Below are 25,889 nucleotides of genomic sequence, written 5' to 3' on the forward strand. Positions count from 1 at the left end.
GGGGCATCTGGGTTGTTTCCATATTTTGGCTATTGTAAATTGTGCAGCAATAAACATGGAAGTGCAAATGTCTTTTTGATATCTTGGGGCCTGCTGTTCTGGATATATGCCTAGGAGTGGTATGGCTGGGTCATAGGGTAGGTCTATATTGAGCTTTTTGAGAAACCTCCATACTGATCTACTGAAGGACAGAGTAGGAAAGACGCTAGAACTTATAGGCACAGGAAGGAACTTCCTGAATAGAGTCCCAGGGGCACAACAAATAGGGGAGAGACTCGACAAATGGGACTACTACAAATTAAAAAGTTTCTGCACAGCTAAGGACATAGCCACCAAAATAGAAAGACAGCCAACCATATGGGAAAGGATCTTTACCAGCACAGCAACAGACAAAGGCTTGATATCTGTCATCTACAGAGAACTAAAAAAACTAAGCCCCTCCAAGCCCAATAAACCTATTAGGAAATGGGCAAAAGAGCTAAAGAGAGACTTCACAAGAGAAGATATAAAAATGGCAATGAAACACATGAGGACATGCTCAACATCCCTGGTAGTAAAGGAAATGCAAATAAAAACAACCCTGAGATACCACCTCACCCCAGTTAGAATGGCCTATACTCTGAACTCAGGCAACAACAAATGCTGGAGAGGGTGCGGGGAAAGAGGAAACCTTCTCCATTGTTGTTGGGAGTGCAAATTAGTACAACCACTTTGGAGATCAGTATGGAGGTTTCTCAAAAAGCTCAATATAGACCTACCCTATGACCCAGCCATACCACTCCTAGGCATCTATCCTAAACAGCAGGCCCCAAGATATCAAAAAGACATTTGTACTTCCATGTTTATCACTGCACAATTCACAATAGCCAAAATATGGGAACAACCCAGATGCCCCTCCACAGACGAATGGATCCAAAAAATATGGTACTTATACACAATGGAATACTACATAGCGATTAGGAATGGTGAAATATTGTTATTCGCAGGGAAATGGTCAGAACTTGAACAAATAATGTTGAGCGAGACAAGCCTAGAACACAGAAAACAAAGGGGCATGATCTCCCTGATATATGACTGTTAACAAAGGGAGACGGGAGAGACAGTAGAGACCAAGTCTGTGAATACTGTATATGTTCTTGATACATTGTATATTGTATATATGTCTACCTGACCTAGAGAAGGGATAGAAAACAGGACGTAAGATATCACAAGAAATGTACACACTGCCCTACTATTTAACTGTACCCTTTTTGCACAACACCTTGTAAAAAAATTTGTGTTCAATTAATAAACAAATAAAAAAAAAGGAAATGAACAGTAACAGATGCTGGCTGGAATGTGATCAAAAGAATGCTACTACACTGTTGGTGGAAATGTAAACTTGTTCAACCACTCTGGGAAACAGTGTGGAGGTTCTTCAAAAGACTAAACATATGGGGCTGGAAATGTGGCTTAGTGGTAGAGTGCTTGCCTAGCATGCATGAAGCCCTGGGTTCGATTCCTCAGTACCACATAAACACAAAAAGCCAGAAGTGGTGGTATGGCGCAAGTGGTAGAATGTTAGCCTTGAGCAAAAGAAGCTCAGGGACAGTGCCCAGGCCCTGAGTGCGAAAGTTCCAAGACTGGCAAAAAAAAAAAAAAAAGACTAAACATAGATCTTTCCTATGACCCAGCAATTCTACTCCTGGTCACTTATCAACTAGGCCGCAGTAAAGCCACTAGCACAACCATGTTCATTACAGCATTCTTACCATAGTCAAGATATGGAATCAACCCAGACGCCCTTCAGTGGATGAATAGATCAAGAAAATGTGATACACACACACACACACACACACACAATTGAATTCTATGCTTCCATCAGAAAGAATGACATTGTCCCATTCATAAGGAAATGAAAAGACTTGGAAAAAATTATATTAAGTGAAGTAAGCCAGACCCAAAGAAACATAGGTTGCATGGTTTCCTTCACTTGTAGTAATTAGAATATGCCTCTAAATCTACAAGCAAACACAATGGATGGTAAAAGACAAAAAATTACACTTGGATATGATAAATTTGACAATATTCTAAATGTTCACACAGTAAGACCAAAGAAGGACATTCTTAGGAGAGGATCACAAAGGCTCAGTAGCTTTGTGCATCTGACTATATATAATGATGTTTATTGAAATGAACTCCAAGAAATGGGAACAAGAAGTTTTTTGTTATTTTTCATTTTTTTCTTTTTGTTTGCTCTTTTGGATTCCTGTACCTTTTGTATGTAAGTTTATCTGTTTGGGGGATGGTAAAGGGGCACACAGAAATGGTGGGACAAGGGGTAAACAAATGCAGTAGTGATACTCATTAGACCCTGTGTTGAAAATGAACTATACAATTTATAGGGGAAGGGATAGAGAGGGGAAAAGTTGGGGGAAGAGATGATGATGTTCAAAAAGAATGCACTAGACCATTTGCAATAGCCTTAAAAAAATATCGAGGAATAAACCTAACCAAAGACGTAAAGTATCTTTACAGTGAAAACTATAAAAAGAAAGAAATCAGAGGACTCTAGAAAATGGAAAGACCTTCCATGTTCACAGATAGGTGGAATCAGTATTGTGAACATGGTCACACTCCCTAAAGTGATATAGAAATTCAGTGTGATCCTTATCAAAATCCTAATGACATTTTTTACTGAGATAGAGAAGACAATCCAAAAATTTATATGGGACAACAAAAGACCTAGAATAACCAAAGCAATTTTAGGCAGAAAGTCTTGTGGATGGTATTATGATACCACTTCAAACTCTATTACAGACCTGTAACAAAAATAGCTTGATACTGGCACAAAAATAAATGCGAAGATCAATGGAACAGAATAGAAAACCCAGGGGGCTGGGGATATAGCCTAGTGGCAAGAGTGCCTGCCTCGGATACACGAGGCCCTAGGTTCGATTCCCCAGCACCACATATACAGAAAACGGCCAGAAGCGGCGCTGTGGCTCAAGTAGCGGAGTGCTAGCCTTGAGCGGGAAGAAGCCAGGGACAGTGCTCAGGCCCTGAGTCCAAGGCCCAGGACTGGCCAAAAAAAAAAAGAATAGAAAACCCAGAAATAAAACCATATGCTTACAATTATCTGATACTTGATAAGGGCCCAAAGACATACAGTGGGGGGAAATAGCCTCTTCAACAGTCAGTGTTGAGAAAATTGGACATCCATATGCAGAAAACTAAAAGTGAATCCCTGTTTGACACATGCACTAATGTTAATTCAAAGTGGGTCAGAGACCTCAATGTTAGACCTGAAACTTTGAAACTACTGCAAGAGACAGTAGGAGAAACATTACAACTTATAGATATAGCTAGAAACTTCTTGAATAGAGTCCCAGGAGCACAACAGATAGGAGAGAGACTTGACAAGTGGAACTACATCAAAATAAAGTTTCTGCACAGCTAAGGACATAGTTACTAAACTAGAAAGACAGCCAGTAGACTGGGAGAAGATCTTTAACTGGGAGAAGATCTTTAACAGTAATATATCAGACAAAGGCCTAATATCCAATATATACAAGGAGCCCAAGAAACTAATGCCTCGTAAACCAAATAAGCCAATCACAAAATGGGCAAAAGTAGCTAAGAAAAGACTTTTCAGAAGAAGAGGTAAGAATGGCAAAGAAACATGGAAGAACTGCCTATCATCCCTGGCTGTAAAGGCCAAGGAAATGCAAATCAAAACAACTCTGAGATTCCATCTCACCGCAGTTAGGTTGGCCAACATTGTGGTTTCAAACAACAGCAAATGTTGGTGGGGATATGGGGAAAGAGTAACCCTGCTTCCCTGTTGGTAGTAATGTAAGCTAGTACAATCACTCTGGACCACAGTCTGCTGGTTCACCAAAAAGCTAAACATAGACCTTCTCTACAGCCCAGCCATAACACTCCTAGGTTTCTACCCTGAACATTATGAACCAGGTTATGATAAGGACACCTATACATCCATGTTCATTGTCTCACTATTCACAATAGCCCATGGAAACAGCCCAAATGTCTGACAATAGATGAGTGGATCCAAAAAATGTGGTACCTATACACAATGGAATTTTACACAGCTACTAGAAGGAATAAAATATTATCATTTGCAGGGAAATGGATGGAAGTAGAGCAAATGTTAAGTGAGGTAAGCCAAGCTCAGAAATGCAAATGGCACATGTTTTCTCTGGTATGCAGAAATTAGATCGAAAATGAACTGAAATATGATAAATTATACAGGATTCTAGAGATTCACACACTGTGAGATCAAAAGAGGATACTCTTGGGAGAGAAACACAAAGATGCAATGCCTAAGTGCCTCTTCATATTTATATAAAATCATATACATAGTGAAATGAACTCCAAGATATGGAAACAATAGGCTTCTCTTTATCTTTTTTAAATTTTAGTTTTTTTCTTATAATTTATTAATTAAGCTTTTTTTTTGACAAGGTATTGTGCAAAAGGGGTACAGTTACATAGTAGGGCAGTGTGTACATTTCTTGTGATATGTTACACCCTGTTTTTCTTTCCCTTCCCTAGGTCAGGTAGACATATATACAATACACAGTGTACCAAAAACATATACAGTAGCCACGTGGCCTACGCCAAAGGAAATTCACCTAGGGCTTTAAATGTAATGTCGGCAATAGGGGTTGCTTATCCTTGTCTTATATGAACGTACATACATAGCTTTTGAGCTATTGTGATACACTGAGAGGTCTATTTTTGACCTTTATATTTGAGTAATTGTTTGGTTTTAGTTACATAATGTAGGGTCGCTGACCCAAACCTGTGGGAAATACCATTTGACAAGAAGCTTTTGGTTTCACAGACCTGGTCTCTACTGTCTCCCCCTCCCCCCACCTTAACAGTCATATATCAGGGAGATCATGCCCCTTTGTTTTCTGTGTTCTAGGCTTGTCTCACTCAACATTATTTATTCAAGTTCTGACCATTTCCCTGCGAATACCAATATTTCACTATTTCTAATTGCTATGTAGTATTCCATTGTGTATAGGTACCATATTTTTTGGATCCATTCATCTGTGGAGGGGCATCTGGGTTGTTTCCATATTTTGGCTATTGTGAATTGTGCAGTGATAAACATGGAAGTGCAAATGTCTTTTTGATATCTTGGGGCCTGTTGTTCAGGATAGATGCCTAGGAGTGGTATGGCTGGGTATGTCTATGTTGAGCTTTTTGAGGAACCTCCATACTGTTCTCCAAAGTGGTTGTACTAATTTGCACTCCCAACAACAATGGAGAAGGGTTCCTCTTTCCCCGCACCTCCTTCATCATTTCAGAGTATAGGCCATTCTAACTGGAGTGAGGTGGTATCTCAGGGTTGTTTTTATTTGCATTTCCTTTATTGCCAGGGATGTTAAACATTTCTTCATATGTTTCTAGATTTTAGTTTTTGATGATTCTGTCTTCCTTATGTATGGTGTATTCAAGTGTATATCTTTGAAAGGGCTTCAGGGAGGATAAAAAACTGGGGTGTGTGTGAAAAAGTACAGCAGTGGAGCTCACTGGACACTGATAAAAGTCTGACTATACAACTTATGGGTGGAGAGGGGAAGGAGGGACTGGGAAAGAGAGGGAATAGAAGACACTGTAGGAAAGGAAATGTACTCATTACCTGACTCATATAGTTGTAATCCCTCTGTACTTGACCTCTATAATGACAATAAATTAATTTAAAAAGAAATGTACCCATTACCTGACTTTGTAACTATAACCCTATGTACATCACCTTCGCAATAATTTTTTTTTTAAATAAAGAAAAAGGAATTTATTTTGTGTGGCTCACAACGATGAGTTAGAACTGGAATTTGTCAGGTTTCCCTTGAGAAGATTTTATTACTTTAGAGTTCCTAAGACTTAAAGAAGAATGTTGGTAGAGAAATACTCATTTAAGACACTTGTCTGGGGCCTAATATCATTTATCTGTTATCATTTATCAGGTGGACATACGTTTACAAAATGGATTTGCTCCTGGGATGAAACTGGAGGTAGCTGTGAAGACAGATCCTGAAACCTACTGGGTTGCCACAATCATCACCGCCTGTGAACAGTTGCTTCTCCTTCGTTATGATGGCTATGGAGAGGACCGGAGAGCAGACTTCTGGTGTGACATCAGGAAGGCGGGTCTCTACCCCCTTGGGTGGTGTGAGCAGAATAAAAAGACCCTTGAAGCCCCAGAAGGTAAAAACAAAACAAAACAAAACAAACTTCTCATTAAGGCATGATGGTCATTGTAAGAACATTTGGATTGCCCATGGCACATATGTTTACTCAACTTATTTAGGTTAACATTTTGAATGAAAGTACTTATAAAAAATAATGAACATTTCCCAGTGTGCAGAAATCATCTTTTTTTCCTTTTGAAATTATTTTTTTCTGCAAAGATTTTTAATCATCTCTTCACATCTTTTGAGACTATACATCAGGCCAAGTTAGTGTACTATTGAGTGTCTTTTTTTATTTTCTTCTTTCCACTTGTCCCTAAGCAATGGGAACTGGTAACTATGAACTCTTAAAATGAACCAAATGATGCTTCAGATCAATGGAGTGTTCTCCATAGGAATGAAGCAAGAGAGTAAAAGCAGAAGAAAGAGAAGGGTAAGGTAAGATGGGGAAGGAAAGAGAAACTTAGATTCAGGAAAATATCATACTTTTCAACTTTCATTTTCCTTTTAACTTTTTTATTTTTGGTGGACCTGGGCTTTGAACTCAGGTTCTTACACTTCTCAGGAGGTGCTCTGCCACATGAGCCATATCTTTAGTCTTTTTGCCTTATTTTTCAAATAGGGTCTTGGCTTTTATGAACTGTGATCCTCTTGTTTATGTTTACTGTGGTATGACATGTGTAAGCCACCATGCTCAGCTTTTATATGGGTTGAAATGGAAGTTGTGCAACTTTTTTGCCCAGGCTGGCCTCAAACCTCACTCTGCCAATCCCAGTCTCCCAGGTAGCTATGATTATAGATATGAGCCTCTACACCTGGATTCTTTTAGCTTGTTATTTTGCAATAAGTTGAGATTTACAGGAATATTTTAAAGAGTAGTGTAGAAAACTTTGGGGGCCATCTTATCAAGTTTTCCCAAATGTTGACATTTTACCACATTTACTTTATCCTTTTCTACCTGCCCACACATGCTTTTCTTAATGGTTTGAGAGTCAGTTTTAGACATGGTGCCTTTTTATTCATAAGTACCTTAATGGACCTCAGAAAACAAAAACTCATGAGCCCAATAAAATGTCAGAATCAGAAAAGTGACTTTGGGAATGTTATTTAACTTTCAGATCCTTTTCAGATTTTACCAATTGATTGTCCCAATCAATATTTTTACAATAAAAGAAAATCTAGGAGTGTTTCATACATTCAGTTGTCATGTTTCATATATACATTTCCTTTCATATGGAACAGTTCCTCACGTTTCCTGTGTATCTTTCATGACTTGGACATTTTAAAAGATGCAGGCTAGTTTCCCCTAGTCTCAGGAGTATTCCTTATGCCCACTTTCTGTTCCTTGTTAAGTACCCTGAGTGTGAGATCATGTAATGTTTAATTGTCATGCTTCTTTAGCTTTCTCGATCTTTTCTTGTTCCTTGGTCTTAACATTTTCTTTTTTTTTTAGAAAGTCCTGGGGCTTGAACTTAGGACCTGAGCACTGTCCCTGGCTTCTCTTTGCTCAAGGCTAGCACTCTACCACTTGAGCCACAGCGCCACTTCCTGCTTTTTCTGTATATGTGGTGCTGAGGAATCAAACCCAGTGCTTCATGTATGCTAGGCAAACCCTCTACCAACTAAGCCACATTTCCAGCCCCTGGTCTTAACATTTTTGAAGAGGATGAGCTAGTTACCTGGTAGAGTCTCCCTCAGTTTGTGTTTGTCTTATACTTCCTTAGATTCAAATTGTTTCTGGTTAAAAAAAAGAAGAAATTATACCTCTTTTTACATCCTTTGAGGAGATAACATGTTGATTTCTCTTATTAGTGTTAATATTAACTTTCATTACTCGATTAGGTTGTTATGTGTAAGGTTTTTCCACTGTAAAAGTATTCCTTACCATTTTAAGTTAAAATCTTATGGGAATGTAAGATTATGAAAATATCTCATTGCTATTTTGAATTGTACTCATTTAAAAAAAATCCATAGATAGGCTTTGTCAAAAATAGTTTGTTACTGTAATAGATATCAAATAGTGTTTTTCTCATTTCTTCTACATTTCTAATATACACATTTGTGTATGTATGTATGTATATGTGTATATATATATATATGTATGTCTGTGTGGACTTAGGATTCTTACTTTATTCCATGGCTTTAAACCTTTTATATTATCATTACTTTTTTTGCTGCTGGAATGTGCCTATATTGGCAAGTGGATTCCTTTTCAAGCTGGCTGCTTTCTCCTTTGATATATATATTGTTTTCATTCCTTGTTAGTTTCTTTTGGCTTAATTAGTTTTTCTATCTTAGGCTTGAAATCAGCCATTTCCTCAAGAAATCTGGATTTTTGGTAAAGAATAGTATTTAGAGATGACCATGTTTTTTACCTGGTAAAAAAAATAATCCAAGAGGGAAATATAGAGATAGGAAATTACTGGCTCACAATCTTATGAGAATGTGGGAAAATACATCTCATTTTATCAATAACAACAGGAGAGAATTTTCATTGAACTGCATACAAGATTATTATAATGAAAGAAGAGAGAAAAGAGTGGAATATAATCCTCTCAAGAGAAATATAATCACACAGAAATGAACACTGAGTTAGATAAGGGCATTGCAAAACAAGCTAAAAGAGCTGATGTGGTTATGCATACCTGTGTTCTTAGCATTCAGGAGGTGGAAACAAGGATCACAAGGATCCACACCAGCCTGGGGTACAATGAAATTCTGTCTCAGAAAGAAAAAGAGTAACAAAATAAGCTAAAATATTAATAATAATGATAAAGAGATAAATAAAATTTATAAAAATTCAAAAAAGAGGTGATTGGAGAAAAGGGAGATTTGAAAAAAGAAAAGGTAGAACTTAAACAGGAAAAAATGATTAGATGTGAGAAACAGTACATGTTAGTACAGGAAAGAAGTGACAGCACAGACAATATTTGAAGAGAAAAGAAGATAAAAATTTTAAAATAAAAAGCAAATGAAGGGGCTGGGAATATGGCCTAGTGGCAAGAGTGCTTGCCTCTTACATGAAGCTCTTGGTTCGATTCCCCAGCACCACATATATGGAAAACGGCCAGAAGGGGCGCTGTGGCTCAGGTGGCAGAGTGCTAGCCTTGAGCGGGAAGAGGCCAGGGACAGTGCTCAGGCCCTGAGTCCAAGGCCCAGGACTGGCCAAAAAAAAAAAAAAAGGCAAATGAAGAAAAAGGAAGAATGACAAAAGTAGGTTAAAATCTTAAAATTCTATATATAAGTTCTATTCCTACAAATTTTTATGAGTTTGACATTTGGGAGATTTGCATGCATAGTTGTCATTTCATTCTCTTAAATTCTATTAGCCATAATGAAGTTGTGTTATTTTTAACACATATGTGTTAACTCATATGTAGGCATCACATTTTTTTAAAAGTTTAAAATGATTTACATGCATAAAATAGTGATATCTGGAAAAAAAAACAAATGATACAAGAAAATGTTATTAACTGTAACTCAAGTAAACTGAACTAAAATATAAAATACAAGTCTATTTGAAATATGTCTTGAAAAATCTCATCATGAATTTAGGAAAGTCAAGTGAGAATGATTACATAAAAATGAATTCTAGTTGGATGTGGTGTGTGTGGATGTCCTAGTTACTTAGAAGACTGAGGAAGGATGATCATTTGCACTCAGTAGCACTCAGGACTTCAAGGTCAGCTGGGACTACCTAGCAAGACCCATTTAAATGAAAAACAAGTGTTCAAATTACTGAAATTTTAAAAAATCTTTTTTTTTTTTTTGGCCAGTCTTGGGCCTTGGACTCAGGGCCTGAGCACTGTCCCTGGCTTCTTCCAGCTCAAGGCTAGCACTCTGCCACTTGAGCCACAGCGCCGCTTCTGGCCGTTTTCTGTATATGTGGTGCTGGGGAATCGAACCTAGGGCCTCGTGTATCCGAGGCGGGCACTCTTGCCACTAGGCTATATCCCCAGCCCTAAAAAAATCTTTTTATTATTTAGGCAAAAACATAGCAATTTTCTTGCAAAGAAAAGAAAACATGGGTGTCAGGCAAGTTATTAACAATAGTGGTCTAGGGCTGGGAATATGGCTTAGTGGCAAGAGTGCTTGCCTCGTATATTGGATTCTCCAGCCCCACATATATAGAAAATGGCCAGAAGTGCGCTATGGCTCAAGTGGCAGAGTGCTAGCCTTGAGCAAAAGGAAGCCAGGGACAGTGCTCAGGCACTGAGGCCAAGCTCCAGGACTGGCCAAACAAAAACAAAAACAATAGTGGTCTATGCCAAAAGACAATGGGATAACAAATTTAAGAAATCCAAAGCAAGTGTTGGTGGCTCATACCTATAATCCTAGCTACTCAGGAGGTTGAGATCTAAGGATGGTGGTTCAGAGCCAGCCCCGGCAGGAAATTTCGTGAGACTCTTATCCAGATAACCAACAGAAAACTGGAAGTGACACTGTAGCTCAAGTGGTAGAGCACTAGCTTTGAGCTGAAGAGCTCAGGGACAGCACCCAGGCCCAGAGTTCAAGCCCCAAGACCCACCAAAAAGAAAGAAATTCAATGAAAGTATTTGATAGGATTTTATCTCATCAAGCTGAATTTTAGGAATAAAGATTATATACATACTATTAGGAACATGTGAAGGATTGGAAGAAAACTGTTTTCTGGAGCCCTTACTAAGGAGCTTCACAAAGCAAAATGAATTAATTATAGTACTAGCATAAGAACTGATGGTATAAGGGAGACAGTAAATATGAACCATATTTGCTTTGATTATTGTCACTTTAAAAACATGAAACACAATTAGGAAAATCATATAAATAGTGGTATAACCTCAGTTATTGCCTTAAAAAAATCTATAGCCATGTAATTTAACAGTTACCCTTTAAGTGTTAACTGGGATCAAAAGGAGATAATACCTGAAATGAGATGCTGAAAGAGAAGAGAGAGAGAGAGGAGAGGGAGAGGAAAGAGAGAGAGAGAGAGAGAGAGAGAGAGAGAGAGAGAGAGAGAGAGAGAGAGCACTCCTATCCAAGTTCAGTATTGTTTAGAGAGAGACAATTAAAAAAATAGTAACAAATAGGGAGGACTAGCCAAACCTGTAATCCCAGTTACTTGGGAGGTAAAAATTGGGAGGATCATTTTTCAAGGCTAGTCTGGGCAAGAAATGAAGCCCTAGCTTACCCAATAAACCAAGTGTAGTCCATGCCTATAATCTCAGCTCTATGGGAGGCACTGATAAAAAGATTGCAGTCCAAAGCCTGTCTAGGCAAAATGCACAAGACTTTGAAAATCTACTACAACAAAAAAGTTCTGGGACTATGGCTGAAATGGTAGACTACCTGAATTCTGAATTCTGGAGTTCAACCCTCAATACAATAAAAAAAAGAGAGAGAGAAAAAGAGAGTAAAATAAAATGATGGACAAGGTTATACAAACAAATAGAAACCAGAAGTGTCAGTTTCATTATGTGAGAGGCAGAATACAGAGGAGAAAACATTGCATAGAAACAGGAGTATTTTATACCAATAAAAGTTGTAATCAAGAAGAAACAAGAACTATCTACATACAGCCAGAATATTTTCTGGAAGTAAGAAGGAGAAAGGAAAGAAATATCCTTTATTTTGTAGATTTGACTTTCAAATCAAGTAGATATTTTATGTAACTATAAAACAAATTGAAATTTTCAAAAAAGCAATTCCAAAAATCACAAGAAAAAGAAAGGAAAACCACACAGAGAAAAACTGTTAAATTGACTTCAAAACAAAGTGATTTGAATCCTCAGTAGGGTGAACTATACTTTTGAGGGGATGATAGTTAATGATGTTAGTTTAAAGTAATTATTTGTTTATTGTGAAATACAGCAGAATAATGTCTAATTGAGAACTAGGTTCTTTGGCGCAATAGGAGGGAAATACAGATGTAGATGTACTGAAAACGTCCTCATGTGTTCACCTTTTCTAGAAAAAGATGCTGAAGAGGAAGTTGATACGTTTAGGCACTGAAACACCTAGAAATATTAACCAGTAGCAATGAGCACTTTCAGCACCTTGGTTATGATTTCTTTTTTTTTTTTTTTTTTCTCAAATTTTTATTATCAAACTGACGTACAGAGAGGTTACAGTATCATACGTTGGGCATTGGATACATTTCTTGTTCTGTTTGTTGCCTTGTCCCTCATGCCCCCCTCTCCCCCCCTTTCCCTCCCCCCTCCCAGTTGTTCAGTTCACTTACACCAAACAGTTTTGCAAGTATTGCTTTTGTAGTTATTTCTCTTTTTTTACCCTTTGTCTCTCGAATTTGGTATTCCCTTTGAATTTCCTGCTTCAAATACCAGTAAACACGGTTTCCAATATACTCAGATAAGATTACAGAGATAGTGTAGGTGCAAATATAGGAAGGTGATACAAAACATCATCAATAATAGAAACTACACATACTCATAAGACGTTTAAAGTAGTTATAACTGTGATATATCACTTGTTTCCATATCATGGAGTTCATTTCATTTAGCATCATCTTATGTGTTTCTAAGGGTATAGCTATTGGGCCTTGTGATGCTCTGCTATGGCTTCTTGGTTATGATTTCTTTCTTTTTTTTTTTTTTTGGCCAGTCCTGGGCCTTGGACTCAGCGCCTGAGCACTGTCCCTGGCTTCTTCCCGCTCAAGGCTAGCACTCTGCCACTTGAGCCACAGCGCCGCTTCTGACCGTTTTCTGTATATGTGGTGCTGGGGAATCGAACCTAGAGCCTGGTGTATCCGAGGCAGGCACTCTTGCCACTAGGCCCTGGTTATGATTTCTAAATATCAGTCTTACTGGAACAAATTGGTCGCTGATTCTTATCTGAGACAGGAAATGTACCCATGAACTGAGACAGGAAATGTACCCATGAAATGAAGCATCTGTCATATCCAAAAGAAAGAAAGATACTAGTGACTACATCATGTCAAAAGGCCTTTAAAGTCAAGCTGAAGAGACTCCCTCTAGATAAGATGAAATAATTTGAATATCAATAATGACAGTAGCTACAAGGGCTTCTAATATATATGTTTTAGTATACATATTTATATGTATATATTTACATGCATGTATTTAATATGTGCATTTATATATAATATGTATGCATCTATGTATGTATGCATGTGTTGGCCCTGGGGCTTAAACTCTGAGACTGAATACTGTCCTTAAACTGTTTTGCTCAAGGCTAGTACTCCACCACTTGAGCTACAACTCCATTCATTACCAGTTAATTGGGGATAAGATTTTCCTGCCTGGGCTGGCTTTGAACAGCTTTCTGAATAGCTAAGATTACAAGTGTGAGCCCCCAGTGCCCAGCATAGTGAGGTTTTTTCTGTTTTTGTTTTTGCCAGTCCTGGGTCTTGGACTCAGGGCCTGAGCACTGTCCCTGGCTTCTTTTTGCTCAAGGCTAGCTCTCTTCCACTTGAGCCACAGCACCACTTCTGGCCATTTTCTATATATGTGGTGCTGGGGAATCAAACCCAGGGCTTCATGTATATGAGGCGAGTACTCTTACCACTAGGCCATATTCCCAGCCCCCCATAGTGAGCTTTTTTCACAGCCCCTCACTTAGAGCCTTTGCTGGACTCAAGGGAACCAATTGATTATTTAAAGGGCTGGTAGATTTAGAGAAAGAATAAAGAGACTAATATGCCGTACTTTTATTGTTGTGCCAAGTTGCAAGACCACCACCAAGAAGACCACCGAGACTCAGACATCCGAAATGCAAAAGCAAGGCAAGGCTTTATTTAAGCGAGCTGCAACTCAGGCCTCGTCCTACCCACCGACACAGCGGAGGTTAGGAGGAAGCCCCGAGCTGTGATTACACAGGGCTTATAAAGGCAAAGAACAAGGTTACAACAATCAGCTGTTCAAGCAAGCAAGATTAGGACACAGGTACAAATCTGATTGGCTCAGGGTTCGATTCTAAAATGGGGTTCACGTGGTAAAATGGGGCCTGACTTCCAAGTCTGGCACTTCATTATGAACTTTTACGTAACAGTAATAAGTTGATGAAGAGAAATCTTCTTCCTCCCCCCCTCCTTCCTTCTCCTCCTTTTCTTCCCTCTCCTTTCTTTCCTCTCTTCCCTTCTTTCACTTCCTTCTCTTCCCTGCCCTCTCTCCCTCCTTTCTTTCCTCCCCCTCTTTTAGTGGTGCTGGTAATTGACCTCAGGGCTTCATGCTTAGTAGGCAAGTAGTTTACTGATTGAATCATGACCCCAGCCTTTTTACTTTTAGTTTGTATTTTAGATAAGGCCTGTGCTTTTGCCTGGGCTAAGCTGCAACCACTATCTACAAATCCTTTTTTGAGTAGATTGGATTACAGTCAGGTTTTTTTCTTCATAAGGATTTATGTTTGTCAGTGAAGAAGGAATATCATCATTTTTAGCTACCAGTAAATCTGTATATTTAAGAAGCTATATCAAGGATCAAGGAGTCAGGCACTAAGGTAGATACTGATTCTTCAATGACTATTTATCCAAATGTATTTGTAAATTGGTGGCTGGAGTGGAGAGTGAGGAAAGAGTTAAATTTTGAAAATAAACTTTGAGGTACCCATGGAACATCCAAATAGGGATATTTAATGGAATAAAAACTGGAGGGCTAGGGTAAAAAAAAAAGAAGCTATATATGTGTGTCTATGTATGTGTACACACACACACACACACACACACACACACACACACACATCTTACCTGACCATTAAAAGCTGTTGTCACAGAAGTACAGACAACCAAACCTGATGTACTTTGTGTATATATGTGCTAGTTAGACTGTGTCTTGAACTCAGGGACTGAATGCTCTCTGTAGCTTTTGAGCCAGGAGATGAGAGTCTCACAGTCTTTCCTGCCTGGACTGCCTTTGAACTGTGATCCTCAGATCTCAGTCTCCTGAGTAGATAGGATTTCAGGTGTGAACTACCACTGTTGAGCCTGATGTACTTCTGATGGAAGTATATAATTCCATTTGTGAAACTTTCTTGCTTTCCCTTCCAAAAAGATCCAACCTGATTTTGATCAAACTCTGATTCTGAATACAGATTTATAGAAAATAATAGGGATTATCATAGAGAAACAGCCAATGAAACAGACTTTGAAAAATTATAGGAAAAGACTGTGTCAAAAGTAAAAAGAGAGTAGGGGTATGGAGAAGAAAGTACCTACAAATGATTTTTTTTTTTTTTTTGGCCAATCCTAGTGCTTGAACTCAGAGCCTGGGCATTGTCCCTGAGCTTCTTTTTGCTCAAGGCGAACACTCTACCACTTGAACCACAGTCCCACTACTGAGGAATCAAACCCAGGACTTCATGCATGCTAGGCAAGTATTCTACCACTAAACCACGTTTCCTGGGCTGGGAATATGGCCTAGTGTCAAGAGTGCTTGCCTCATATACATGAAGCCCTGGGTTCGATTCCTACCACATATATAGAGAATGGCCAGAAGTGGCGCTTGTAGAGCCTTGAGCAAAAAGAAGCCAGGGACAGTGCTCAGGCCCTGAGTCTAAGGCCAGAACTGGCAAAACAAACAAACAAGCAAATAAAAAAACCCTAAACCACATTCCCAGCCAAATGAAAAAATTTTTAAGTCCAACTTCTTTCTTTCTTTTTTTTTGTTAGACTGTAAAGGCGAGGACATGGGTGGGAGTAGGACAAGAGACCTCTCCCAAAGGTCTGCTCTGCTTTGCAGGCTTCAGATCATCAGAGAGATTTTGGAGAGACCAGGCTCTGAGATTCTATGGGCTAAGTGATGGGTACTAGCCCAGGTGACCCCTGCACACATACCTCCTGTGTATTGAATTGGATTTCCATAATCCTCACTGATTTCTGGCTTGAGTGGGCTGAGTTCTGACATCCATGTGGTCTGGGGGCCCTTGACATACAAGTGTTCCACTCTGGTGAGAATGCAAGTGAAATTTAGATCATCAAGCATTTGCATGTACAATTTTGGTTTGGGATCCTAATATGAACATACATATTGAAGAAGCTATTTATAAGACAACTAAAGAAATGTGAACATGGACTAGATGTTTGATATTAAGGAATTACTAACTTTTTAAAGGTGTAATACTATGATAAGATAAAAAGTTATTTTCTTTTGTAAAACATAAGCTGAAGTATTTATGGACAAAATTATACACTATTTAGAATTGTCTTTTTTAGTAATACTTGATTGGATAAGATCGGAGTGAGGGCATAGGTCAGGTATTGGCAGATTGTTATAAAAGGCCAGTTGGCACATATTTTCGCTTTGTAAGTCGTGGTTGTTAGTAGTCTGAAGGTGGCAGAGACAGTACATAAACAACTAGCTTGTCTGTGTGTCCAGTAAAATTGTATTTTAAAAAATAGACTGCAGGCTAGATTTAGCCCCAGAAAGGTAGTTTGCTAATACCTTGTCTAGATGAAAATATCTATGAGGTAATGTTGAAGATAAGGTGTATGAGGATTCATTACAACTTCTTTCTTAAGCATGAACTTTTTTTTTTTTTTGCCAGTCCTGAGGCTTGAACTCAGGGCTTGAGCACTGTCTCTGGCTTCTTTTTGCTCAAGGCTAGCACCCTGCCACTTGAGCCACAGCGCCACCTCTGGGTTTTTCTATATATGTGGTGCTGAGGAATCGAACCCAGGGCTTCATGTATACGAGGCGAGCACTTTTACCACTAGGCCACATTCCCACCCCTACAACTTCTTTCTATGTACATGTGTGTGCATGTGCGTGCACTAAGCCTGGGGCTTGTGCGCTGTTCCTTGAGCTTTTTTTTTTTTTTTTTTTTTTGGTGGGGGTGTGGGGGAAGTGGGGAATCACAGCTAGTGCTCTACTGCTTCAGCCACAGCTCTATTTCTGGCTTTTTGATGAGTAATTGGAGATAAAAGTCTCTTGGACTTTCTTGCCCCTCAGATCTCAGCCTCCTGAGTAGGTAGGATTATAGGCATGAACCACCAGCACCTGCCATTTCTGTATTTTTTAATATGTTTGGAAATTTATTTAATAAAGTAGGTAACTTTTAGATAATTTTTTTTAGTAAGAATTTTTGGTATACAACTAATTCGATTTGTTTTGCATACAATTCTTACTAAACTACATGAAAAGTTTCCATTTAGAGCAAGATTTTTGATGCTGCTGTTTTATTTTGTCTTTTCAAGCTCTCAGAGAAATTTAGGCCTTAGAATGACAAACGCCATTCCCATGTGTTTGATTTCTTTGTGTTTTGTGACTAGGAGTAACAGTCTGAGTAACAGTCAGGAGTAGTAACACTGAGTAACAGTCTTTTCTTCCCTCTGTAGGCATCAGAGACAAAGTGTCTGATTGGGATGCCTTTCTGCAGCAGACCCTGCTGGGAGCATGCAGTCCTCCAGTTCCACTGCTAGAGGGCGTGAGTATTTCTGTGTGAAAAATCAGTGTGGAAAACCCTCACAAGAAATTAGCTGCTTGCCAAATCAGTGTGGAAAACCCTCCAAAGGAACGTGAGAGTGGTTGCTAATGTACTATTGTAATACAAATAAAAATTACTAAAGTCATGGATATAGGTATTGGAATGCTTCAGTTAGCCTCAGGTTGAAAAGTGGTGGCTTATTCCCATGTCTGAAAATCTTCTAAATTAGTTGCTGGTATGTTAAGATACATTTTCCCATACTTTTTTACACAGTTAGAAAGTGGGAGTTTTTTTTTTAAAGCTATGTGTAACTGAGCAGGTTTCCATTTTGTTTGAGGTGGATATTTGAAACATATCAAGTAACTTTCGAGCCCCTTTTCTTTTGCTCAGAAGACACTGGACTCTTCTTATTCCTACTATGTTTCAATAGTCCTTTTAACTTAGTGTAGCTTTCAAACTTGTTTGTAGGTGTAGATTTCTTTATTATGTGAAGTGGATTTATTGATTTTGGAATTTCTATATCTTGTTGATTTTTTATTCATAATCTTTGTGACATGTAAAATATATATGAAGGCTTTGATTTCTTTTTTGTATGGATGTATAATACATACACACATACAGAGATATAGGTAGATTTCCAGTTTCTCTTCAGACTTACAAATACTTTCATCTTTTTTATTGTAGCTATCTTATGTATCCTATCTCATTTTGATTTGCGGGTTATTTTGTACCAGTCCTAGGACTTGAACTCAAGGCTTGGGTACTGTCTCTGAGCTTTTTTGCTCAAGGCTAGTGCTCTACCATTTGAGCCATAGTTCCACTTTTGGCTTTTTGGTGGTTAATTGTGGATAAGAGTCCCACAGTCTGGGCACTGGTGGGCACTTGTAATCCTAGCTAGTCAGGAGGCTGAGATCTGAGGGTCACAGTTCAAAGCCAGCCTGGGCAGGAAAGTCTGTAAGACTCTTATCTCTAGTTAACTACCAGATAACTGGAAGTGGAACTGTGGTTCAAAGTGTTAGAGGGCTGGCCTTGAGCAAAATAGCTCAAAGACACTTTCTTGTCTGGGCCGGCTTTGAACCGTGATCCTCAAATCTCAGCCTCCTGACTAGCTAGGATTATAGATGTGAGCCCTCAGTATCTGGCTGATTTGCATTTCTTTTTATGTTATTGGACCTGTATGTATCTCTTTTTGAGAGCAAAATCTGCTCATTTTAATTGGGTTGTCTTTTTATTATAAGAGTTCTTTATATATTCTGGATATTCATACAGATCAGGTATTTGGTTTGCAAACATTTTCTTTCATTTTATGGGTCTTTTTTTATCATTTGCAACATGAAGGCTTTTTATTTTGATGTAGTCCAATTTTTCTCTAGCTGCTTATGCTTTTGGTGTCATATCTCAGAAGACTTTGTTTAACTCAAAGTCAAAAAGACTTATTCCTGTATTTTCTTTTAAGCTTTATAGGTTGGAGCTCTTACGTCTGATTCTGTGGTCAAGTCATATTACCTTTTAAATTCTGCATGGTGATCTCTTCCCTTCCCCCCTTTTTTCTTCATTGAGATGAGATCTTAATGTGAAGCTCAGTTAAGTCATAATTCTCCTTCATCAATTTCCTAAATTCTAGGATTACAGTCAAGCAGCTCCATGCCCAGCAATGAACATTACTGTTGAAACTGTTCTCTCTATTTTTTTTGTACTCTTACTCATTATGCTTATCCAGGGCCTGAAACATACTTAACATAACTCAGTAGAATTTGAGTGAATGAATGAAGTTTTGAACAAATGAACTGGCAAAAATTGTCTTGCTTTGCATTGACAGTAATTCTGTCATCTGGAGATTTTTAGCTATGAGTATATTCCTCCATTTATTCGTATATACTTTTGCATATCAGGATATGAAAGTATCACAGAGTAGTTTTTACTAGGAAAAATACAAGAGTGAGTGTTAAGATATGGTTACATGGGAATAGGTTGGTACTAGCAGTAAGGGGTGTTGGGCTAACAAAGATGATGTAAAAGGATGAATGTGATCAAAATAGATTTGTAATAATGAAACTAGAACAATAAAATTGTTGAAATTGTTCTGAGAAGGGAGAAAATGGGAGACATGAAAGATAGAGGAGATGATATTTATTGGAATACATTGTAAACATGGTAGAAATATGACAATGAAATGCCCCATCCTGTCTCCCCACCCCCACCCCCCACCCTGCCTCCAGTAAGAGAAAGGAACACTGGGGCTTGTATTCAGGTCCTGGGTGCTCTCTCTGAGCGTTTTTGCTCAAGGCTAGTGCTCTACCACTTTGAGCCACAATGCCACTTCCAGTTTTCTGGTGGTTAATTACCCAAGCTGGCTTTGAACCCTGATCCTCAGATGTCAGTTTCCTGAGTAGCTAGGATTATAGGCATGAGCCATCAGCACTTGTTTCATTTTTGCTTTTATAATCAGAGACAAAGTAATAGTGACAGCTTAAAAGTTCTAAGTGAAACTAAAGAAAACTCTAGAATTTTTTAGGATAAATTTATTGGACTAGGTAGATTTTCTTGAATATAAACATTTTTGTTACCTAGAAATAATACTGTAAGGGGACTTGAATAATAGTACTCAATGCCACTGGCTTATTTTTTTTTTGCCAGTCCTGGAGCTTGAACTCAGGGCCTGAGCACTGTCCTTGGCTTCTTTTTGCTCAAGGCTAACACCCTACCACTGGAACCATAGCACCACTTCCAGCTTTTTCTGTTTATGTAGTGCTGAGAAATCAAACCCAGGGCTTTATGCACACTAGGCAAGCACCCTACCACTAAGCCACACTCCCAGCCCACCACTGGCTTTTAAATGACTAAACATGTGAAGACAGGTTTAAGATTATGTAGAACTTGACTTTTAAAATGTATTATATTAGTTTACTTTGTCTCACTTTTTCACCCTATAGCTCCGTAATGGAAGAAATCCTTTAGATCTCATTGCTCCGGGATCCAGGCTAGAATGCCAAGCTTTTCAGGACTCTTTAAGCACTTGGATCGTTACCGTAGTAGAAAACATCGGTGGACGACTGAAGCTGCGCTATGAAGGACTTGAGGGTCATGACAATTTGGAGCAATGGTTGTATTACTTGGATCCTTTTCTTCATCATATTGGTTGGGCTGCTCAACAGGGATATGAGCTTCAGCCCCCATTAGGTGAATAGAAATAACAGCATTCTTCTATTAATTGTTACATTATTGTTATCTTGGTATTATTACTGACTGTGAGCCTGAAAAATGCATTTTTTGACATTTCGTGATAGCCTTTGTTAGTTCACATAATAGAAATATTACAACAAATTAATGGAGTTGTTCAAGTAAATACCTGTTATTCTTTTGATTTTTTTATTTCATCTATAATTTACTACACATACTGATATACTTCACAGACTTTTATCCTAACCCATATTGACTCTTATCAACACAAAGGATAAAATTCCTTAGGTAGCATTCAGATAGGTATATACAGCAAATTGAATTTACAGCAAATGTTGATTAAAAGAAATTCTGATAATATTAAATCAGGTTGTTGTTTAAATCAGTTTGCATTTATTGTATGTCTCATTTGGAATGATTTTGTGTGTGTGTGTGTGTGTGTGTGTGTGTGTGTGTAACCAGAGTTTTGAACTCAGGCCTTTGCCCTTGCCTAGGCAGGTCTTCAGCTATGGTTCACATCACCAGCCTTTTAAAATAATTTTGTTTTTGTTTTTGGGTGCAAGTATGGGGTCTTCAAATCAGAGCCTCATGCTTATTCAGTTTTATGAGCCATGCCTCCAATTCCGCTTTTTTGCTGGTTAATTGGAAATAAGAGTCTTGAGCATTTGTCTAGCCAACCTGGCTTTGAACCTCAATTCTCAGATTCATGCCTCCTGAGTAGCTAGGATTTTAGGCATGCTTGGTTACCCAAACCTTTTTGCTTACTAGTTTCAATTTGGATCTTGAATAATACTTAACTCAGCTAATGAGGACCAGTACCCTCCTATTTATTGCCTCCTCTGTAGCTAAGATGTTTAGGCCCGTATTACCATGGCCAGCTGAATGATGATTGTTTTAGGTACAATGCAATTCTTCCAGTCTTAGGTTTTTTCCTTTTGTTTTCTTTTGGTCATTTTTTGGGCTTGAACTCAGGGCCTGAGTGCTGTCTCTGAGCTCTTTTGTTCAAGGCTAGCATTCTACCACTTCATGCCACAGTTCCACTTCCAGTTTTCTGGTAGTTAATTGGAGCTAAGAGTCTCATAGGGACTTTTCTGCCTGTCTGGCTTCAAATTGTGATTCTCAGATCTCAGCTTCCTGAGTAGATAGGATTACAGATGTGAGCCACCAGCTCCCAGCAAGTCTTAGGCTTTTTCCACAAAATTTAACTGTCTAGGCTCTGAACTGAGATTAAGGTGCAAGTTATTTTGTGTAAAAATGGTGTATGTAGCTTAAGCCTCTTGTTCCCAATAGAAAGCACTGGTTTTTTTATTATATGAATGCTTGCAAAATAGATAAAAATTGAATAGGTTTTCTTATTTTCAACTAAAGTGCTGTCTTGTTCTACTAAAGCCATCAGACATCTGAAAAATGAAGCTGCGTGGCAAGAGATTTTGACCAAAGTGAAAGAAGAGGAAGAAGAGCCATTGCCATCATACTTATTTAAGGTAAAAACAGAAATATATGATTGATAAGCAGTTTTTTCCTTACAGTAGAGACAAGCAAGTTGAGGACATTAAAAATTAAAAAATAAATAAAATAATAATAAATAAAAAATGAATCCCTGGAGGTAAGAGAATGCCCTAGCCTCTGCAGGAGGGGTTCAGGCTGGAGGGACCAATACCCTTGTTTTCTTCTCTCAGTTACCTGGGTTTCTCTGCAACTTTCCTTAAAGCAATTTGAATGTTTTCTGCTCTTAAATACATAGACCCAACCTGTTATAAAATAAAAATTTCCCCCAGATAATCCTTATGTTCCAGAGAGGTAGAGTGGACTACTTTATGTGTTAGTTTTTGTCCTGAAATTTTTTGGGGGAGGAGGATAATTACAGGATTTTCCAGAAGCTGGGCAGTTCCATTATTTAATTAATTAGATTCAGCTTGACATGAGTATAAAATTAAAGTAAAAGCATGGTGTTTTTATTCCTTTTGATGTTTGCATTTTAGGACAAGCAAGTTATTGGCCTTCATACATTTTCTGTAAATATGAAATTGGAAGCTGTGGACCCCTGGTCTCCTTTTGGGATCTCTCCTGCTACAGTTGTTAAGGTAAGATGGGAACAATTATCTTATTAAGAATCCACCTCAGGGTGTATGGTTGAGGAGATTGCAGTGATTTCTTCTTCAGGCTCTACTGATTCAACTCATTTGTGAGAATTGTTTTTGTACATTTTTTATTATCTGTTTTCTGTGACCCATTCCTACTTCTGAGCGTAGTGCTAACAAACCAAAGCAATAGTAGAGCTTAGGCACAAGAGGAGTGAGGGTTACATTCTTTGGCACAAGTCTGACTATGCAACAAGAGGAGGTTTGACTGGCAATCAGGGCAGGATAACTGTAGAATACTGAAGACAGGCAGTGTCATCACAGTCCGAACAGATGCAGAGCTGGTTGAGATGAAGAGGGAACAGGCAATTAGTGTCACCAGATCTAGCCATTACAGATTCAGGCTTTAATCTTTCAGATTAAAATAAACTAACAAAAATAAGGTGTTTGTTAGAAGTAACTATAAAATCTGGACATCAGTAAGGCCTAATTACTGGATTACTATATAAGAGAAAGAATTCAGTTTTGAACTAGAGCTTAAGCCCATTTACTAAAAGTAGAACTTAGTGAAGCATGAGCCCAGGGATAGTTGTTTGGGTAATGATTCACCTGACCTGTTCAGATTTAATTTTTCCTTGTCTTGGTATAAGATTATTTCCAGAGCAAGTAGGAATTTTGAGCTTTTAAGTTGGATCCTCACACTGGAAACTGAAGAGATGTGGGATATTGAGCCAAGGAGTTCATTAACTTCTCTGTTTTGGCATTTGAAATTGATTAAGGATCTGAGTAGTGTAGTGAAGTTAATACTTCACTAAGTTGAAGCTAAATTTTGTCTGAAGCCTGAGTACTTAGTTTAGAGTCAGTTTTTGTTTCTTCCTGGCTGTGTAACCTAGGCTAAGTTATTTTACCTTTCTTTAAACTCATTTCCCATCTGGGTGTCAGTGACTTATATGTAATCCTAGCTACCCTGGAGGCTGAGATCTGAATATCATGGTTCAAAGCCAGCCTGGGCAATAAAATCCATGTGACTCCTCCAATTAACCAGCAAAAAGATGAAAGTGGAGTGAGCTATGGCTCAAGTGGCAGAGCTCCATCCTTGAGTGAAAAAGCTGAGACAGTACCCAGATCCTGAATTAAAACTCTATTACCAGCACACACACACACACACACACACTCACACTCACACACTCATTTTCTTTATCTGTAAAATGGAGAAAATGATACCTACCTCATTACATTATTAAGAAGAAGATTAAAAGTTAATCATCAGGGCTGGGGATATGGCCTAGTGGCAAAGAGTGCTTGCCTCGTATACATGAGGCCCTGGGTTCAATTCCCCAGCACCACATATACAGAAAACGGCCAGAAGCGGCGCTGTGGCTCAAGTGGCAGAGTGCTAGCCTTGAGCAAAAAGAAGCCAGGGACAGTGCTCAGGCCCTGAGTCCAAGCCCCAGGACTGGCCAAAAAAAAAAAAAAAAGTTACTTATCACATGAAAAATATTTAATTAAAATAGTGCCTAACAGACCTAACATTTATTGAACGTTTTAGCATTGGTACTTAGTATAATTATGAAGTTTTGTAACATGTTTGCCTATACCAAGGAACCCCCCCCCCCACATACACAAATATAAAGCTACTGTCTATTTTATCTGTTAATTGCATGTACAGGTTTTTGATGAGAAGTACTTTCTGGTGGAAATGGATGATTTACGGCCAGAGGATCATGAACGACGATCATTTGTGTGCCATGCCAATAGTCCTGGCATCTTCCCTGTGCAGTGGAGTCTGAAGAATGGTCTACATATCATCCCACCTCCAGGTGTGAATTCAGGCACTATTGTGTCCTTAAAATGATTTACTTATGAGGGGGGGGGTGTTATGGAGTTTGAACTTAGGGCTTCACACTTACTAGGTAGATGCTCTTCCACTTAAGCATCCTACCCTTTTTGCTTTAGGTATTTTTCATATAAGGTCTTGTTTTTGCCTGTGGCTGGCTTGGACTTTGACTTCTATCTCTGTACTTTGCATAGGTGAGATTACAAGCTTGTCCTTTGAGTAGGCTCTTGTTAACTTTTTGCCTGGACTGGCTTTGAATCTTTTTTTTTTTTTTGGCCAGTCCTGGGGCTTGGACTCAGGGCCTGAGCACTATCCCTGGCTTCTTTTTGCTCAAGGCTAGCACTCTGCCACTTGAGCCACAGTGCCACTTCTGGCCATTTTCTGTATATGTGGTGCTGGGGAATCGAACCCAGGGCCTCATGAATATGAGGCAGGCACTCTTGCCACTATGGCCTTGAATCTTGATCCTGCTGTCTCTATCTTCTAAATGTGTGGGATTACAGTTATAAGGCACCTCACCTAGCCAATTTTTTCTCCTTTTTTGAGACAGTATTTCACTATGTAGCCCCATCTGACCTGGAACTCTATATGTAGCCCAATATGTCTGCAAACTCATTGTTCTCCTGCCTTACACCTTAAAGTGAGATGTATTTAAATGATAATGCCAAGTAGTTTGTACCTCTGTTTCTAATATTTTGGGGACCTGAGGCAAGTACAAATGGTGCTCTAGATTTCAAATACTTAAATATTTGAAAACTTACATGTCAAGCTAGAAAGCTGTTTGTTAAACATTGTATTCTATTTTCCTGCTTTGACACATTTATCTGTATAACAAGCTAGAAAGCCAGGTTCCAGCCAGGTTCTGTGTTAGCTGTCCAGTCTGTTCTATCTTGAGTCTGCTGGGAGTTCACATAAAAAGGGACAAGGAAGAACACAGAGCATTTGCAGCTAGCTAACTGTTAGATGCCTTGGAGCCAGGGCTAGAAATAGGTGATGGATAATTTTTAATGTCTGGACCTTGCTGGCAAGGAGTAGGACTCAGGGACTTTAGGAAGCAAAGTAGTAGCTCATTTTCCTGCTGTCTGCAACTTTATAAAATATAATCTCTGACCTTTTAATCAGGCATTTAACTATGATTTAATTCATCATAATTGACTGAAAGTTGTAAAGTTTTTAACAGCATATCTTGAAAAGATCCAGTGTTTATCTGAT

The 25,889-nt window shown here is 38.6% G+C and overlaps 1 protein-coding gene across 3 annotated transcripts in view; it reads left to right on the top strand.

Annotated features, from left to right (window-relative positions):
* Positions 1-25,889, top strand: part of Sfmbt1 (Scm like with four mbt domains 1) — a 128,147-nt gene that overhangs the window by 68,853 nt on the left and 33,405 nt on the right. For all 3 annotated transcript variants that reach the window (XM_048355836.1, XM_048355835.1, XM_048355834.1), the window contains 6 exons: positions 5,979-6,219; positions 17,491-17,579; positions 20,513-20,759; positions 22,149-22,243; positions 22,742-22,843; positions 24,510-24,660. In XM_048355836.1, the coding sequence (XP_048211793.1) occupies positions 5,979-6,219; positions 17,491-17,579; positions 20,513-20,759; positions 22,149-22,243; positions 22,742-22,843; positions 24,510-24,660 (925 nt within the window). The remainder of the gene's footprint in view (positions 1-5,978; positions 6,220-17,490; positions 17,580-20,512; positions 20,760-22,148; positions 22,244-22,741; positions 22,844-24,509; positions 24,661-25,889) is intronic.

Source organism: Perognathus longimembris, chromosome 10 (genome assembly GCF_023159225.1).
Source record: "Perognathus longimembris pacificus isolate PPM17 chromosome 10, ASM2315922v1, whole genome shotgun sequence".
Taxonomy (NCBI): domain Eukaryota; kingdom Metazoa; phylum Chordata; class Mammalia; order Rodentia; family Heteromyidae; genus Perognathus; species Perognathus longimembris.